The sequence below is a fragment of the Pteronotus mesoamericanus genome, unplaced genomic scaffold (assembly GCF_021234165.1).
Source record: "Pteronotus mesoamericanus isolate MK-2021 breed Mesoamerican mustached bat unplaced genomic scaffold, CSHL_Meso_final contig_1161, whole genome shotgun sequence".
Lineage (NCBI taxonomy): Eukaryota > Metazoa > Chordata > Mammalia > Chiroptera > Mormoopidae > Pteronotus > Pteronotus mesoamericanus.
This window is the reverse complement of record NW_026555028.1, coordinates 236911-256402: the sequence shown is the minus strand read 5'-3', so window position 1 is coordinate 256402 and position 19492 is coordinate 236911. Positions and strand designations below refer to the sequence as shown.

General features: G+C 34.0%; 1 protein-coding gene across 1 annotated transcript in view; it reads left to right on the top strand.

The window, feature by feature from the left end:
- Positions 1 to 19492, top strand: part of TGS1 (trimethylguanosine synthase 1) — a 42884-nt gene that overhangs the window by 7596 nt on the left and 15796 nt on the right. The window contains exons 2-11 of the mRNA XM_054581893.1: positions 768 to 832; positions 3061 to 3233; positions 3594 to 4413; positions 6446 to 6563; positions 7997 to 8083; positions 10253 to 10427; positions 12185 to 12491; positions 14779 to 14928; positions 16370 to 16513; positions 19015 to 19231. Coding sequence (XP_054437868.1) covers positions 768 to 832; positions 3061 to 3233; positions 3594 to 4413; positions 6446 to 6563; positions 7997 to 8083; positions 10253 to 10427; positions 12185 to 12491; positions 14779 to 14928; positions 16370 to 16513; positions 19015 to 19231 — 2256 coding nt within the window. The remainder of the gene's footprint in view (positions 1 to 767; positions 833 to 3060; positions 3234 to 3593; positions 4414 to 6445; positions 6564 to 7996; positions 8084 to 10252; positions 10428 to 12184; positions 12492 to 14778; positions 14929 to 16369; positions 16514 to 19014; positions 19232 to 19492) is intronic.

Sequence of the window (19492 nt, the reverse complement as noted above, 5' to 3'; positions counted from 1 at the left end):
TTGCAAATGGCCTTATCATATGGCAGTTATGATGGACTTTATTACAGCAGAATTTACTACTAGGATGATAATAGCAAAATTCTTTCTCTTCTCTTTTTAAAGTATTCTGTTAGGTTTATTTTGGTTATGTAACTTACACTCTTAGTAGATAAAGAAAAATTTAAAAGTAGGTATGTAAAGTTTAACCATTCATTGTTTCAGACGTCATTGAGACTGGATTGTTTTATCTTGACTTATGTTTCAGTTTGATAAAATATTTAAATAAGAACTTCATTTTATGTTTGTCTCCAAAACACCTTTGCCCGGATCATGAATATCCTGTCTACTGGAAAGTCAATAATTTGGCCATTTTGCATATGGCCTAGGATTAGCATGTTGATTTCATACATGTGTCAGAAGAATCTTTCCATTTTTATTCTTCCCTTGTACAGCAAATTTAGAGAGCATTTTATTGTTTATGTAGCATAAGGAGGATTGGATTCTTCCCACAATATCCAGACTACCACTTAATTTTAATAATTAGCAGTTATAATTATCCATGCTTGCCATGAGGTGTATACTAAATGTTTTACAGATACTGTCAATTCTTACAACAACCCTTGAAATATGTATTATTATTTCTGTGTTACAGATGAGGAAAAATGTATTAAACAGATTGTTTTTCTGTTCCTTAACCTTTTTATTAACTAATTTATCCTGCCTTGAACTTGTTTCTTCTTTAAATTTATAATTTGATTTTTTTCAATATTGTTTAATTTGCTTCACAGGGATCGAAAATTATGCAGTTTGGGATTAAAAGGCTACTATGTTAAAGCAAATGGCAACAATGCAGGTAATATAGTATAAAGCTATATAACCCTTTTTTTGCTGAAATTAACCATAATACTGTATTAATTGTAATTTGTTATAATACTGTATTAATTTCTTAGCACAAAATATTATATGGCAAAAAAATTCTATAATAATAGACAGTCCTTATTTTCTATCATAACACGGTTCTAGAATTCATATCAAATCTAGAATTCATATCAAATCTAGATATGAATTCTAGATATGAATTTCTATGTGATCTAGAAATGATCACATGAAGTGATACCTTTTCCTGTAGCAAGCTCCTATATGGACTTAAGGTGGCCTCCTTTGCCTCATGTAGCATTCCTCCTTGAGTTGTCACCATTAGATAAGCAACCTGAAAATTAAGGCTTTGATAAAATAGAGAATGTATAGTTTTTCAGCAAAATTTTATTGGGTGTTAAAAGGTAAATGGAGCCACGTTAAAATTTTTCAAGAGTTTATTTGAGCATACAGTGATTCACATTGGGCAGCACCAAGCCAAAGATGGTTAGGATCACTCCACTGACAGGACCTGAGAGAGATGTTTTTATAGAGAAGACTTAGAAGCAAAACAAAGAAATCATTTGATAGGCCATATATTAAGCTGTTGCCTTAATTGGGAAGCTTAGTTGGCTGTTCGTGATTGGTTGTTCTTATATTTCATTTTCTCACGTGTGAGTGCATTAACTCTGGCTTAGGTTTTAATTTGTTTGGGTTGGCTACCAAGGCGTGATAGCCATCTAATCTAAGAGCCTCCTTGTTTAAATACTTCAACAGTTGTATAAATAAATGATTCAGTATAAATTCCACGTGAACATCCATAGACTTGTCTGAGGTAAAAGTGCCACAATGTGGGTTAACTTTCCCAGATAACAAATAGGATTTCTTCTATGCTTTGACCCTTGCCTAGCTACCTGAAAACCATCTTGGTCTCTCCCACATTCCCCTGTCCTTTCCACACAGGCCCTTTATGTTTCTTTAGACACAGGGAAAACTTCAGCATAAGTTATGGGCTCAAACCAGCACAAGTAGTGTGTCATATTACCCTTGAAAACCCTTTAACTTTCATAATGGTTGAACAAATCACTGTTTCTTTAGTTGCATACTGGATGAAATGTTTGGTTTGTTTTTCAGTGTTATTTAGTACAAATAAAATTTCTTTAGATACTGGACTCCAATGGACTGCAAAGTATGCATACCATGAGAGGAACATAAAACTTATTTGATTCATTTTTACTATTTTGCTCTCTCCTGAGCTTTCATAAGTTCATTGAATGAAATGGTGAATGGAATCCCTCTCATTATTTAGATAGATATCTTTTTCCCTTTTTTCTTTTAGTAGAATTTACATATATAAGATTTCTTTTTTTTCCAGTCTCAGTGTTTTTTCTATGTAAGATTCGCTGTTCTGTTGCCTAAGATCATTTAGCTGGAGTACAGCTCAGCCCTAATTGAGTGTACTGATATATAAAGTGATTTTTGTCTCTCATTTAAACAGTTAATAGAACATTTGAATGACATCTGTCCAAATAGTGGTATGATCCACTTAGATAACCGTATTAGGATAAAGTAAAATTTGTTTTGTTATAATAGAACAGGTTTTCAATAAGAACTAGAATTTGGGTATTTAAAAGGATCTTCCAGTTCAATGGATTTCAGACATTTAATAGCAGAAACCTTTTGTTAAACCAACTCTCCTGTAGAGTTCCGGACTGTAAATCTAGTTGTGATTGAAATACCCATGAGGGGCTAGAAGACATGCCTCTTCACTTACTAACTGCTTCTAAAATAACTCTGCAAGCCATCATGTAAAATCTACTGGTAGAGAAATATTGCAGATAAGGAGTGTTAAAATGTAAATATTTGCCTTATGGTTACTGTACTGTGCTCTTTCTTATATCCTCAGTTCTTTGTATAATGCACAGCACAGAGGAAATGGTCAGTCTCTGTAAGTTAAATGGGCAGCTGGGTGGATCGTGGGAGGTAGAGCCAGACTAGGAATTGTCTCTTGATTCTTAGTTGGCGATTTTTTTATTAGTCCAGATTACCATTAATTCCCTTTTTTTTTTCCTTTTTTTCTGTCATTAAAAATTGTAACATTTATACACCTTTACTTGGGGCAAGTCATTGTAATAACTCTGGATCTCAGGTTTTTCTTTATTAAAATGATGATAAAACCTGCCTCTGAATTTTTTCTAAAAGTAAGCTAACAAATGCTATCTGTAGGAGACCAAACTACAGAAGAGGAAGAAGGTGGTAATTCCCACAGTACTAAAGAATCATGTGATAGCAAAAGCATAGACCTAGATGAAAGTGAACTTGATTCTGAAGCTGAGCTCATGAGAAGTATGGGACTGCCACTTCAGTTTGGTGGAATGTCAGCACATAAGAATTTTGAAGTAAGTATTAACTTGCTTTTATTATTTTTATATTTATTAGTTTTCTTTATAAAATCACATAGGATTTTTTAACCCCAAATCTAATGCATTTATGAATTAGAGAACTCAACCTTTTTTTTAATGTACATTTATTTTATAAATTAACCAAAACTGTAAGTTCTGATGTGTTCCACATGTGATTTTTTTCTGCTCTTGGAAGATTAGGTAGTGTGATTCACTTACTTGTATAACTAAAAGCCCAGGGTGGTGGAGAATTGAGGGCAAAATTTTGTTCAATTTAATGTCAAAATAGATTTGAGTTCTACTTTCTCTAATAGTTTATGAAGTTGATTTTATATTCAAGTTATTTATCTTACGCAGGTGTCTATGAATACTAGAAATAAAGTTAAAATAAAAAAGAAAAAGAAAAAACATCAGAAGAAATACTTAGATGAGATTATGAAAGAATCTTGGAGACAAGACTATGAAGAAGATGACATTTTGGCTTCAGATGATCCATCTTCAGTTGAACAGTATGAGAATACCAGAACATGTAAACTTGAATCCAAAAAAGACGTTGAAACAGAAAACCTTTCTGTTGAAAATACATTATCTCCAAAGCTAGAAGTTACAGAGACATGGGAAAAGTACTGGAATGAATATGGTGGAGGACTATTATGGCAAAGCTGGCAAGAAAAACATTCAGATCAAGCACTATGTTCTGAACCTTGGAACATTACTGATACCAAGGCAGAATGGGAACAACATTATAATCAACTTTATTGGTATTATTTGGAACAATTTCAGTATTGGGAAGCTCAGGGTTGGACTTTTGATGCCTCACAAAGCTGTGATACAAATACGTGTGGGTCTAAAACAGAACTTGACAATGAGAAAGATGAAAATTGCATGAAAGCCGACTTACTTTCATTTCCATCTTTATCAATTAATAGCAAAAGCTCTAGATCAAGTGATAAAGATCATAATGAAATACTTGATGGAATTAGTAATATAAGTCTGAATTCAGGGGAAGTAGAAGAGAGCCAATTAGATTTGACCATAAGATCTGATAGACATCAGTGGCTAAGTCAAGTTAACAGCAGAAGAGAATGCCCTGCTTCTGGCCAAAGTGAACCACATGGGAAAGGAACCAAGGAAAGCAACTTGTCTGGGAATAGAAGCACAAACCAACCAGCTCAGGGTAAGACTAACCAAGATTTATCCTACTAAGTAACAGTTCACTAAATGAATCCATTAGACAAAATAATTAACACTAATCCTTTATGGTAGAATTAAATAATGCCAACTACATTTTACAGTATAATGAAATTACTTAAACCATCTTATTTTTATGTCACAAGTTTATTACCCTTTCATATAAATAAAAATATTTGTATAGAGTTCTCCCAAAGTATCATTCCTTCTTGTACTTTGGTGACCAGTAAATTAAAACTTGGAAATTCCTTTCTAATTAAATCAGAAATCTAATTTAGAATGAGCTTGGAATGTCCCAGTTTCTCCAGAACAAATTAGTTTATAGGAAGCATGTAAGAAAGGGGTTGAGAGCACATGTCTGACATTAGGCAAATCTGAACGCGAGTCGTATCTGGAATGCAGTTGGGACAAGGGAAGTCTTGCTATAAGAAGAATCTAAACAGGGCATGATATTTACTTATAACTGGATGGGTTGATTTCAGTATTCTCATAAAATATCCAGCATAAAAACTTGGTTGACTCATACCTAAGCGATTAAAAAAGAAATTTCATTATTATCCAGACTGATGCTATTGTCAGGACTAAAGAAAGCCAGTAAGAAATGTGTTAAGAAAAGTTAGAGAAGGGTGGGTAAGAATGATCTTGCTAGGGAAAAGGGTACTACCAAATGACACCAGGAAAATGAGAGGGGAGGAAATTTTTGTAACTTTTGGTTTTTTCCTGAAGCCCACTAAAGTGTATGTTATCTTTGACATCCTTGATGTTTGCTGCTGGAAAAGTCTAGTTCATAGCGACTGTCTTCTCATCCTTATTCCTATACAGAGCAAAAGGTTTTGGCCTTTTACTCATATTTAACAATTAAGTTTGTTTTGCTCATCTTAGGTTGCTGATCTTCATCTAGATGAAAGTTTCCCTTAAAGAGTTACCAGAGAGCTCTTAACTACTTTTTATTACTTTCCTCTGTACTCTTACAACAGAGCTTATTTTCACTACAATATTCTCATTCCTTTCTCTTTTGCTGTTCAAATTTTTATGTGATTATTTTATCGTCTTTGATATTCAATACTCTCCTAATTATTTCCTGTAAGTTTATTGACAATAAAATCCAAAATATGTATATTGGCCAATGTGTTGGCCCCGATCTTACCACTTTGGATTACTCCCTCTGATTATCCTTTCTTCCTACTTTTTTTTTCCCCCCAAACTTCATAAACACAATTTCTGCCTTCTCTTCCCCTTTTCCTAAGCTATGTGTTCAGGTGACCATCTCTATTGCCTGTTCCCTTAGGTATTTAATCGCTCATTTCTGTAACTAGCTATAGTGGGACTGCCAACAGGATCAATTTAAGAATTCTAGATTTTAATTTGTTTTAGATATTCCCTTGAGATCAAAACATTAGGTATATATTGCATTTTTCTATAAGTCTGTTTTTTACTGTTTGTGGTTGGGCGTTCTCCTGAAATAGTCTGTCCCCACACATTCAAAGCCACTGTCTACATTGCAGACACCTCTCCACTTTTAGTCTCACCCACCTACTCTGTTCCAGTCTGAAGAACTGGAGAACAGGGACAGGCGTGTACCTCAGTTAGAGCTACAACAAGTTAAAAATACTCTTTTTAAATGATGGTTTAAGAGCAATATTATGGACAATTAAATGTATTTGCTTCTTTTAAAAGATAACTTTTTAATCAATGTGATCATGCCAGCTTTAGAGCCACTTAGGTTAAAATTTCATCAGAATGTGTAGAACTGGACAGCTATCAGGAAAGAGTAAGTTCACTTTTTAAGTAACTAAATCATGGAAACTTTTAAACATTAATAGATATAGCTCCAATAATTTTATGGTCAGATTCTGCACGTAGATATACACAGAATAGGAAGATGTGGTCCGGTACTTTTTCTTGTGTACACATACAGTTCATTGCAGGAAAGGCACTGAAATATTTTGATTGCATTTGCAAATGGCAGAAGAGTTGTCAAACTAAGTGAAAATCCACAGTAATAGCTGCCTCTTTAGATTCACAGGAGTCTTCACAAGCGAACATAATCAAAGAAAGACTACATCCCAACAGTACGGACGGAGATGAGAGTGAAGAAGATCCACCGGAACAAAAGCCAAGCAAACTCAAGAGGAGGTAAGTTGCACATTATCTTTCCCTCTAGAATGTATTAGCATAAGCACTCTGACCATGAGTGAGGAATAATAAAGCGCCTGGTACATTACAGCACTGCTAATTCTGTGAGGAGAAGAACAAGCCCCTGGGCTTTGGAACATGCTGAAATCCCAATTCTGCCCCTTATAATTCTTACGCAATTTCTTATCTATCAAATGGAACTTATATCTTTTTGTGAGATCATTAGGAAGACTGAAACTAGCATATAGTATTTCTGACACTTAGTAACTATGAATTATAATGTGTAAGTAGGTACAGTCTATCTTTCTTGAGGAAGTTCTAATTTTTTTTCCAAAGCCTGAGAATAATCACAGGGTTTTAATACATCTCAGATACATCAAACCTAACGCTTTCATTCTATCAATAGGAATACTAAGACAAAGCAATGATAAATACCTTGCCCAGAGTTATATAGCAATAATGGCAGCTTTAAAGCTAGAGCCCAGTCCAGCTCTTTTGGAGACCATATTCTTTCTAGTGCACCATTAATATATGTAATTAAACAAGTAGAGAAAAATGTAAGATATGGTCAAATGCTAATGCTGTAAATTATAAGAAAACAATGGACATTACTGATTTTGGATGTTAGTTGGACGCATTTCATTTCTATGATAGGATATAAGTCCTCTATTGAAGACTTCTTTGGTCCATACAGCTTCTAGAAAAACAGTAAGCAAGATTTAGAGGCTCAGTACTTTGTATATAAAAGCATGCCTCTCCAGTGTTCCTCCTACGTGGTAGGCATTGCTTGTTAGCTCCTCCATTAGTTCTTGCTAGTACCTGAAGGCATGCTTTCTGTGTACTTACATTTTACCTAATTGGTCCACCATAAATGTTCCGTGAGCATAATTTTATTTGCAAGAATAATCTCTCACCATTTCCATTTACTTATTACTGTTTCCCATGTAGTAAGGAAGCATCAGAACCGTCCTGAGTTACTTAATATCACTTGTATCATAACCTTATTCTTCTTAACAGTATGTTTTTTCCTTTGTAATTTTTTGGGTTGAATTGATATTTCTCAAGTGTTTCCTTGTTTATTTCTCAGAAGAAACTCTAGAGATAATCACTCTAGGAGATTAATTTAAGACTGAAGCTTTTAACTGGTGTTTTTTCCAAAGGAAAATGGGTAGATCCATATTTCTACAATGTTCAGGAATAGAGATAATTATTTGACAGGATTTAAGATTTGAATGCTTATTACTGTGTTCCAAACACTGCTTCGTACTTTATCTCATTTGGAAAATCCTATTTTTCCTGTCTTCCTGGATTTGTGAACTATAGTTGATTGTTGTGGTGGGAAAGCTTGCATAGGTTGACTATTTGTACTTTTGATACTCACCTGAACACGTGGACAGACGTAATGTCTTATCACCTTTTGTTTATTTGTTTAGCCATGAACTGGACATCGATGAAAACCCAGATTCAGACTTCGATGACAATGGTTCCCTTCTAGGATTCAAGCATGGCTCAGGACAAAAGTAATTATACATAAAAGCTGTTATCCTTAAATCTTAACCATTTCAGCTTTCCTAAAGCTCTCTGATATTCAGATAGCTAATAATGAGTATGTATTTTACAGCATTTGAGATATTTTAATTACACTAACCTCTCATTAGTAACAATTATAGAGATATCACCATACACTTGATGTATTCACATATATTAACTCACTTGCACTTCATAGCAATCCAGTGTTATTTCAGTTTATAATAAAGCAACTGCAGCTTACAGGTTTTGACTTGGTCACAATCACATTTTTTCCTGGATAGAATGAGTTCAAGGCCAGCTCTTGAGATTCTAAGCATTGTTCACTCTTTACCTAGTGTCTCACATAATTCTGTGTATTTCTGAAGTGTTTAGCAAACATGCCATGAAAAGTTCAAATCTCCAGTAACCATTTTCCTTTTTTACTATGAAAGTAGTAAAACTCAAAGCAGAAGTAACAAGAGTAAATATCTTTTCTTCAACTCATTCCCAGAGATAAGCAATATTTGGCATATATCTTTCCTAATTTTTCATCTGTGTTTTTTTGAGTATGTACATAGACACACATTACCCCCTTTTTATAAAACACGAAAATGAAATCACTACGCATAGTCTGCAGCTTGCTTTTTTCCCTCAGCAGTGTACCATCAAAAGCCTGCCTTATCAGTACATTTACCTAATCCTTTCTATGAGGCCCTGTGCTTAATTGTTCATCCTGTATGTACAGCTAGGTTGTTTCCTAAGATCTAAGCTTTTGTCTTCAAGGTATCCCCAGGTTGTTGCAATTACTAATAGTTCATTCCTTCTTGTTTCTGAAGAGTAATGGATGTACCATAGTTTGTTCAACCATTATCTGTTGAAGGACGTTTGAATTATGTGGAGGTATTTTGCTATTACAAAAAAGCTGCTATGAACTTTTGTGTACAGAAGGTATTGGTGTTCTCAGATTAAGTGTCCACGCATTAAATATAAGGAAACTGAAGAGTTTATTGCCTATGACATGAACACTGAACCAGGTAGTTAAGGCACACAAAGGACCTGCTGTTTCTGTCAGTTTGTACCAGTAATTTAAACCAAGATGTTTGGTCTTTGCTGTTTCTAATGGTTGAGACATATTTTGTTAGTTGTGAAATTTTAATGAGTTCCTACACATTATGAAGCCAGCGAGAAAAGGACTTAGGTTGATGTAAACTGAATCCAAATTAGTTCTGAAATACATGCTCATCATGATAATACTGTGAATATTTTTTAGAAGACTAATGGTTCTCTCTCACATATGGTACTTCAAGGCAGTTGTAGTTCATATAATAATTTAAGACTAAAGATCATAAAGATTCATAATATAAAGAGTTGTCCTGGTATTGCCATGTTTAAATTCCTGGCAGAATTTATCTTTTACCCACATGTACTTTTATTGAGAAATGACTTGGGTAGCTGCTGTTAGTATACACTCATAGAGATTTATTCTCTTGCCTTGGATTTAATTATTTCCCCTCTATTTAGAGCACTGAATCCTACCTAAAAGGGAAGAATAAGATGCAGTTTTTATAAAGAAGTTTTGAATACAGCTAGAAGATAATACCTGGCATTTTAAAACCAAACTGTTTAGGAGTTTGTAAGTGCTCAATTGTATATTACACTCTTAACTGCCTAATAATCTGATAGCAGATATATATCTTTTAGGACTGGAAAAATGTAGATGGTTAGGTCAGAAGACATTGTCTAATTATTCAATAGGGGTTTGCTTCTTTGACGAATTCAGATTGATTTAGGTTAGGAATTTAGTGACCACTTTTAAGATAATTTGAACATATCCAGATATGTGTTAAAGATATTTGGCATCACCTCACCAACTGCAATGGGGTTATATTTTTTTGCCATTTCTTTATTACATGTATACTATGAATTTCTGCTTTCTGCCCTTTGTATGTTGATATTCCCAACTTTGGTGTTTCACATTTATTTGAGAATTTACATACCAGTTAGATCTTAAGCTGCATTTTAAACTTTTTTTCATAATTTCCTAATTTAGAAAAGTGAAATTGAAATAGTGGCTGCTAATAGAAAAATAGTAAAAATTACTAGGTTTATTTTCTTTTCATATGAAGAAACAAACTCATAGAACTTAAGATTTGAATAAACTTCATTTGATTTGGTTGCAGATACGGTGGAATTTCAAATTTCAGTCATAGGCGGGTCAGATATCTACAGAAGAATGTGAAGTATAAGTCAAAGTTCTTGGACATGAGAAGACAAATAAATGTGAAAAACAAACACATTTTCTTTACTGAAGACACAGAGAAAACATGTTTCAAGAAAAGTAAAGCTTTGAGTAAGGTGTGTGTTTTATATTTACAGATGGAATTTCATTTTGTAAGCTTGGCTCTTTAAAATTCTTGTTTTCAAATGAGAACCCTATTTCTACCAGACATAAAGGCACCTAAGATTCTTTTCCACCTGCTTTCTAAAGGCATATACTGTGTGAACTGCATTTGAAAAAGATTAAGTGTGAGTAATATGAAAAGGGGATATTTTGAAAGCTACAAAGAAGTAGAGAGTCTAGAAAGGTAAATAGGTAAAATTACCTTGTGTATGTGGTAACCACAATGGAAATTGCTCATCTGTTTTAGGTTAAGTAGGATCCTGGAAATCCAATGTCTGATACTTCTTTTATTGTAATCCTTAATTTTGAGGTCATCTAAAACTGATTGGTTAAACTTTACACTAAATTCGCCCTAATGACAGGAGACTCAAGTCTAATTTGGTGATTCACATTGTTAACTAGACTATTCATATCCTCTCTCTTGGACTTTGCTGTATTTGTTGTCCCACTACCTGGAAAACAAAAGTAATTAAAATTGCTTTTGCTTGGTTTTGATGAGTGATTCTTATCCACTGTAGAAAAAGAAAAGCACCTTCCAGTGAGCAGAACCTTTGTAGCAGCCACATGCCCAGCAGCTCTTTTCAGTCAACAGAACAAAATCTCAGACCCGATAAGGACTTTGTCTTTCCCCTAGTGTACAGTAATTACTCTTCTGAACTTCAGTATTCTTCCAAAGCATACTACAAATTTAGAGCTAGTCTTATTTTTATCATATTTCAGATTGTATAGTTGCTGGTAATATTTTAATACTTTAGTGGCCCTAGTTAATCTGGAACAGATTTCCAGTATCGGGTTCAATCAGTCCATAGAACTTCTTATAGTGTGTTAGATAGGATAGTCCCCATATCTGTAAATGAAGAGCAGAAACATAACTGCTAAGTGTTACTGAGGAAAAACAAATGTGACTGTGTCCTTAGGTATCTGATTGATGTATAGGCACAGTCCCCTCAAAGGAAGATTCTAGGGGGTTGTTCATGCCCCTCTTCTGTCTACCACTCTTGTTCTAATTTCCTAACTCTTAGGAACATCAAGAAGATCTGTTATGAAAATAGCAAGGAAGTATATATCATCAGACCTTGAGCTTTGTAAACGTTTAATAGAAGAAACCTAGTTTTTAGGAATCGTTTTACTGACTCCACGGCTTCATCGAAAGGCAGCTCACATCCTTTCCAAGATAATGATGCTTTTATTCTTATAGATAGATAGATTGGCACAAAATCTTTTTAGAGTCCATCTTTGGTACTGAGTTTCATGCAACATAGATAATAGCCTGGGCCTTGCAGAAAGCTCTCTATAATTTGAAAAATTAAAATTAGGTACTCAACAATAGGTAGGGTACATTTGTAATAGTAATAGCACATAGTACAGTTATATTGTTAGAAGCATTTATGGAAAGCTACTGGAAGAGTTTAGCTTTATCCTCTTAGTGTTAAGTGATAACAGGAAGGTCATAGTCTTGTGTGTAATCTAATATTTTCTTCTTTCTAAGGAAGTTTTTAATAAGGTCATTGTATGTCCAGGCAAGAAAATGCAATGAGCTTAGATTTATTTACTCCTGTTAGCTTGTATGATACAGTGTACTTATTAGAGTTAATAATTATGCAGTTTGTCATAATTATTTGTGTCATAGTCAAGTTACAAATGGTAAAGCAGGTAGGAATATTCTGTGTAATTGGAATTGGTTTATGGTTGTAACATCTTAAAATTTCAGGTAGAAAAATTTCTAAAATGGGTTAATGAACCAATGGATGAGGAGGCATCACAGGAGACAATTTCTCAGGACAATGTGCAAGACACTGGCACAAGCAGTGATTCAGAAGAACAAGAAATGTCTGTTACCAAAGGGGATAAGCCACTGGAGTTGAGCAATCCAGAACTCAAGGGGTGCCATGCCATATCTTCAGCTGGTGAACTTGAAACAGAAAAAAATGAAGGGGACAGCACAGTAGTAGCTATTACAGATAAAGAGGATTGTGTTGCTCAGGATATACCAGACTCTCTTCAGGTAGAAACTGAAGGTAAGACTAAATATGCTTCAACTTGCCTGTGGATTTAGATAAATACACTTTTTAAATGGTTTTCCCTAGTTTTCGCTTATGAGTCATCTATACCTAAGGATTCACTGCTACTTATTTTTTAAATTGAGAGAAGGCATATTAAGTAATGTGCTAATGGCTATGGGTGCCACCCAGAGTGCACTTCCCTGTTGGCTGAGCAAGGATGATAAAATCAAAGGTAAAGCATATGGCAAAACTGTTTGAGTACCTCTCTAAGTTTCTGTCACTACACTCTGTCTCACTGGCTATAGGTGGCCAGACTGTTTTATCCCTATTAAAGTTTACTAGTGTCCTGGTTTTCATTTTGATTGTACTTTTTTTCTTTTTTGTTGTTGTAGTTGTGGTAGTAGTAATTTCTTTTTGGATAGTACATTGACATAAAAACATTTACAGTAGTTAGCTATAATAAGTAGAGAACAGAGTAGCATTTTCACTTTATGCTCTTTTGTACTATTTGAATTTATTTTAAGCAAATGTTCTTTTATAATTTAAAAAATAATAGTCATATTCAATGGAACATTGAGGTTTTTATAAGGTAAAAAATTTTATTTGAAATAATATTCAGTTTTATAGATATTTCAGAATTGCCTAATAAAGCAATTATATTTATTGTGGTGATCTTTTTCTTAAGAATGAATGAGATCTTTTTCTATTGAATGGAGCTAGTGACCCTTGTTTTAGTGTTCCTTAATTTCATATTAAGGAAAATACCTCATTTGAATCTTTATATTTTTTTCTTTGTGTGTGTTTGCATGTTAGAGACTTACACTATCTATATCACATACTTCCTTAATTTTCTAAACAGCATACTTAAGGTAGTTAAATTTTTTAATTAGGCAACTATTTTTTTTTATTGTACAATTTTTTTATATACAGCTGGTGTTCATGGGGCACTTGCAGATTTCTGAAATGCTTTTACATGCCTTATTCTCATTTAATCTGTAAAGCAGCCCAGTAAGTAGAATTAGCTTCATTCTATAAATATGGAAAGTAAAAATAAAGCTCAGAGAAATTTAAAAATTTGCCTAAGGTCACTCAGTAAGTGTGCACAGCTAGAGGTAAGTACTAAGTTGTCTGATTCCTAAATGCCATTTTCTCATCCATCCCTAATTCCCTAATCACCACTTATCACAATGTTGGTAGTTCTTACCTGGGATGATACTACCATCTCCAGCTTTTGGAAGATGTTTGTTAGAATGACCTGGGGAATTTTGGCATTTAGTACTTTGGGTTACTTAACACTAAACTGTGTACAGGATGGTCTTACTCAACAAGGGTTGTTCACTCAAAATGTTAGTTGCATCTCTTGAGAAACTTGCTGCACTTTCCTGGTGATGACCCTTTTAGCTATTTACGATGATCAGATGACCACATTAAGACATGGTCCCATTTTTGAGGACCATTTAAATGTGATAGAGCTTTATTTGTCAATATCACTTTTTATTATTATATTTAGCTATGATAACATCCTCATTTTCTAATCTCCTCAGCAATGAAGCCAGAATAATAAAAATTGTTTAAGAAAAAGTCAGTCTCTGAATGAATGAGATGTGTTTATACTGAATGGAACTAGTGACCTCTGTTTCAGTTTTTCAGGGCACTATGACCTCTAGGTCATGGCTGGATTCAGAGGATGGATGCACCATATTTTGCCTTATTTTTTTATGAGCATTATACATAGGATTATTATGCCCATGGTATGCAGTCATTATACCCATGTATAATATGCATCCTTATTTTTCCCTCAAGAATTTGGGCAAAGAAGGTGTGCATTATACACAACAAAATATGGATAGCTGAGAGAGCTTAATTGGGCCTTAGGAAATTTTATTTTAAAGAAAGGAAGGGAAATGTTTAGATTTCTATAATTCACCAATGAAAGCAGTGTCTTATGAAATAGAAGTAATAACTTTTATACCTGTAGTACTATATATCTTGTAAAGTAAACATGTAAAATACTACTTGGCCATTTATTCCTTTTGAGAAATTAAAAATGGGAGGTCATAGAGCCTAGATTTCTTTTCCACATTTGGGGGGACCAGTGAGTAGCAAACTAGGGCCTATAATATAAAGTCAGCACTATTTCCATTATGGCTTCCTGTTTCTCCAAGTGTGTCATTGCACACATATTCTGGAGTTCAATCCCAAATTATAATTATTTGATGTAGCTACACTTTTATATAAATTCACCTGTGATTTCTTTCTTTCATAGTGTACATCTGTATTCTTTATATTTTTTTTATTGCAGCTGAAATTAAAAAGAAGAAGAAGAAAAAACAGAACAAAAAGGTAACTGGTCTGCCTCCTGAGATAGCTGCTGTTCCTAAGCTGGCAAAATATTGGGCCCAGAGGTACAGACTCTTCTCACGTTTTGATGATGGGATTAAATTGGACACAGGTAATATATATATATGTAATTTTTAACTATTTTGAAATAATTTCAAATGTAGGCAAATGTTCATATTTTCTTTACCCAGATTCAGACATTTCTTAACTTTTTGCCACATGTACTTTATCAGTCCCTGTACATGTATATGTTCCTGATCCAGTTACCCCTACCCCTTAATTAAAACTATACTCTGTATTTCCTAGGAACAAGATATTTTTATGTAGCAGTGTAAAATTATAAATTTAACATTGTTACAATATTATAATCTACAGTCCATACTCTTAGTTTTATCAATTATTCTAATCATGTCCTTTATCGCATTTTTTTTCTTCTAGTATAGGATCATGTATTGCATTTAATTTCATGTTTCCTTAGTTTTCTTTAATTTGGAATAGTTCCTCAGCATTTTTTATCTTTCAGAACTTTGACACTTTCCAAAGAATAATAGCCAGTTAATATCTGTAATGTCCTCAATTTGGGTATATATGTATTTTTAAAACCAGACTCAGGTTTTAATCTGTATTCATAGCATCTTGGGATGGGTAGCAAAAGGAATTGATAGATTATTGACCCAGGTTATTAAACAGAACATCAGATGAAGAAATAGCTAGTGCAGAAATAATGTACGTTAATGAATTAACACTGGAAACTTTGAATTTTTTTTCAAGTTTCCCTGCTCTGACCTTGAACATCTAACTTCTGCAAATTGATGCTTATTTTCATATTGGAACTACTTAAATTAGTTTTGTATTAACTGTGAAAATCAGGAAATCTTGATCACTGGTGGAAATTCAGGGCTCTGTGAACCTCTTATAATTATTTACAAAATGTTATGTATTGAGAAAAGTACAAAGGCGTTTGTTAGGAGAAATAAGACTAGATAAAAGCTTTTAATTCTGGCCCTGGCCAGGTGACTAAGTTAGTTGGAGAGGCATCATGTACACCATTGTGGGTTCAATTTTCAGTCGGGGCACATACCTAGATTGCAGGTTCAAAATGTTTGAATTTTTTCAAAATGTCCAATACAGGTCTGGCTCCTTGCTTCCCCATTAGGAATGAATTAATTGGGAAGCTCAGTGAAGCTGGGGAGTCGGTCCATTAGAATGGCTAATTTTGTATTTTCCAGAGTAGATAATTAGTAGTTAATACTTCAAACATAAAAATCAGAATTGCAGTTATTGGAGGTATATCGCAGAAGAATTCAGGCCAGAAATAAGGCGTTGCTTTCCGTGGAAAATGGGAATGGGACTGGCACTTTCTCTTTTTATAACAAGCTTTGCAGAACTTTTCTTTTAAACTAGGTTATTTATAGTCTTGAAAAGAGAACAAAGGGTTTTTTTTGTACATATATATTTTTTTAGTATATATTACGTGGTAATGTATGCTATGTTTATTCTTGCCTCGGCTTCTTGAAATTGAGCATCTTAACAGAAATCCTCTTCCTTCACAGAGGGCTGGTTTTCAGTTACTCCTGAAAAGATTGCTGAACACATTGCTGGCCGGGTCAGTCAGTCCTTCAAGTGTGACATTGTAGTGGATGCGTTTTGTGGAGTTGGAGGAAATACCATTCAGTTTGCCTTAACTGGAAAGAGAGGTAATTAGCCATCAGTGGAAGAAAAGTAAATTGTATAATTTATTCAGTAAATGTTTCAGTTTGTGACAGCTTATTTTTGCTGGCATTTAATATGCACTTAATAATTAATGCCAAATATTTAAAATAGTAAAGCTAGCAAATATGAAGCATAAACTTTGTATCATTCTGGTGTATGTACTTAATATGTGTTAATTTATTTAGTCACCAATCTTGTGAAGTGTAACTTTTACTATGTGCATTTCACAGATAACTGAGAAATAAAGAGATGATGTAATTACACAGTTCCAGTTTGGTGGAACCAGGATTATAACATTACATAAAAAATAAAACATTAAAATAGGGAGACTATTCTCTAGAAGAAAAGAATAGACAGGGAATCCCAGTTTTGCCACTCACTATTATTATGTCTTTGGACATCATTTAACCTTAATTTAAAGGAGACAGTAACATGAGATAACCTCTGTGATAACATTTTAGCTTTAACATTCTAAGACACTAAAAGTCCTAAATATTATATTGTCCTCATAGTAGCTTTACTTTGGAATCACAAAAAAGAAAAACTCTGTCACTATGTGTATCTTCGAGGAACTGTGTCAAGTAAGTAGTATGTGTTGTGCTGTTTCCCAAGGAAAAGAGAACTGAGGAAATTGAACAGCCTGCCCAAATTGAGATAGCTGAGTTCTGAAACCAGGACTTTTACTTTAAAATGTAGTATCATGTGATATTTTAAGGACATCAGTTAAGTCATACCCTGAAGATGCTTTTTTCCCCACAATGTCTTCATAGTCTACAGATAGCTTCCATTTCAGCATTTCAATTGAGCCCCATTAATTTACATAAAAGTTTTTAATATTAACTAGGAAAGCATATGATTCTGAAAAGGATAATATAAAAGCTAGAAAATGATGAGGTGAAACTCAGCATTGATTTTTAAGACCAGTGCTGATGAACTTACTCAGTCACCCCTATGCTTCAGAGCATGCCATTTGCTAACTTTATATGGTCTCCTAAGAGAAAGCTATTTTCAAATTTACTGGAATAGTTATTATTTTCTTGTTTTCCCTGAATTCACTACTTACCCTTATTTCCCCTAGCTTATCTTCACTTAGATAGTTGCTATCTATGCATCTACCCAACTGAATGGTTAGATAATTCATAAAGTTTTGCATTTTGCTATTGTTAAAGATTTCTTTTTCTTTTCTCTGTATTCCAATAATTGTATATCTGTGCTAACGCAGTAGAGCTTTCTGTGAAGATGGAAGTGTTCTATGTCTGTACTGTCCATTACGGTACTACGAGTCACAAGTAGCTATTGAACATTTGAAATGTTGCCATGTGACTAAAGAGCTAAGTTCTTAATATTATTTAATTTTAATAATTTAAAGGTAATAGCCACATACAGCTAGTGGCTACCATGATTGGACAGTGCAGTTCTATACAGTATCATCCAACATTTGTCAGCGTTTGAGTTATGTGAGGACACTTGAGTGCTTGCATTATGTCAGGCCGGAAAACAAAGTCAGCTTCCAAAGGAAGTCGTAAAAATCATGAGGATTAACTGATGTTGATTATTTGATGTTGAAGGTCATTTTTTTTCCACTGAATTTTTGGTATTGTCAGCATCTTTCCATCTGTCTGTGCAATCAATGTAGCAGATTGCACAGCTGAAAAGGACATTTTTATCTTTTCTCTGATAAATATGAATTTTAGTTTATTTAGAACACAAAAATAGCATTGTAAGTGCATGGTTTTGCAACATATAATTGGTGCTTGTATTTATTGTTCAAATTTATTTTGTGATTATTTCTCAAAAGTGTTAACAAATCCGAAACCACCATGTCTGGAAAACAGCTCTGTTTCCTTGGTAACTGTGGTGTATGGATCAGGGTTCCACTTAGCCCTACCAAATATGAAATAATGCCAGTAACACACTGGTGTATATACAGGTGCACTTACTGCAAGACATGAATGAGCTAAATTTAACTTATGTTCGCATTGCTAATTATGAAATTGCAGTAAATTAAATGAAGTCCTGTTTGGTAAAAACATAAGGTTGTTTGGTCCCTCTACCTAAAATGTCTCATTAAATGTCATCACAGACTCCTTTACATTTCTTCTTCATAAGATGGCTAAAGAGGTTTGTCAAAATTTGTTTCATTTTGCTTTTCTGTAGAAGCTGTCAAATTTGTCTCCTTTGGTGGTTGCCTCATTTTGAGGAGATTGGTCTTTTCTAAAATCTTAACATTTATAGGCTTTACATAGAGCCAGGGGCCTTTCCATGTATTTGCTGCTCAGCCTGTGCCCTGCACAGGGCATAGTGCTGACCACCTATTTGGCTCTCAGTAGATACTTAGTGGCAACTGTCTCTAGTGTGTGAGACCAAATCTCACTTAGTCTTTAAAAAAGGATTTTTGTCATTAAATAAATGCACTGATCAGAATATGAACTATTTAACTACTAATCAGTATCATTTGACTCATCTTTTATGTTCCCATTTTTAGTGATTGCCATCGATATTGATCCTGTTAAGATTGATCTTGCTCGCAATAACGCAGAAGTTTATGGGATAGCAGACAAGATAGAGTTCATCTGTGGAGATTTCATGCTGCTGGCTTCTCATTTAAAGGCCGATGTTGTATTCCTCAGCCCCCCTTGGGGAGGGCCAGACTACGCCACTGCAGAGATCTTTGACATTAGGACAATGATGTCTCCTGATGGATATCCTTTGGAAGCCCTAAGAGTTTTCTCAAACAGTAGTTGTGGAGAGGAAGGGGGGTGTGTGTGTTTGAAAGAGAGAAATTAGTAAAGAAGAAAGGAGCTAATAGCATTTGATAGATCCTAGTTTCCTTTACACAAAAAGCACATATGAAAAAGTTAACTGGTGATGGATCTCTAAAAGTTACAGCAAATGTGAGTTATATTAGCTTTGGTTACTATCCACTTTTACAATTACAAAACAAGAATGAGAAAACATTAATT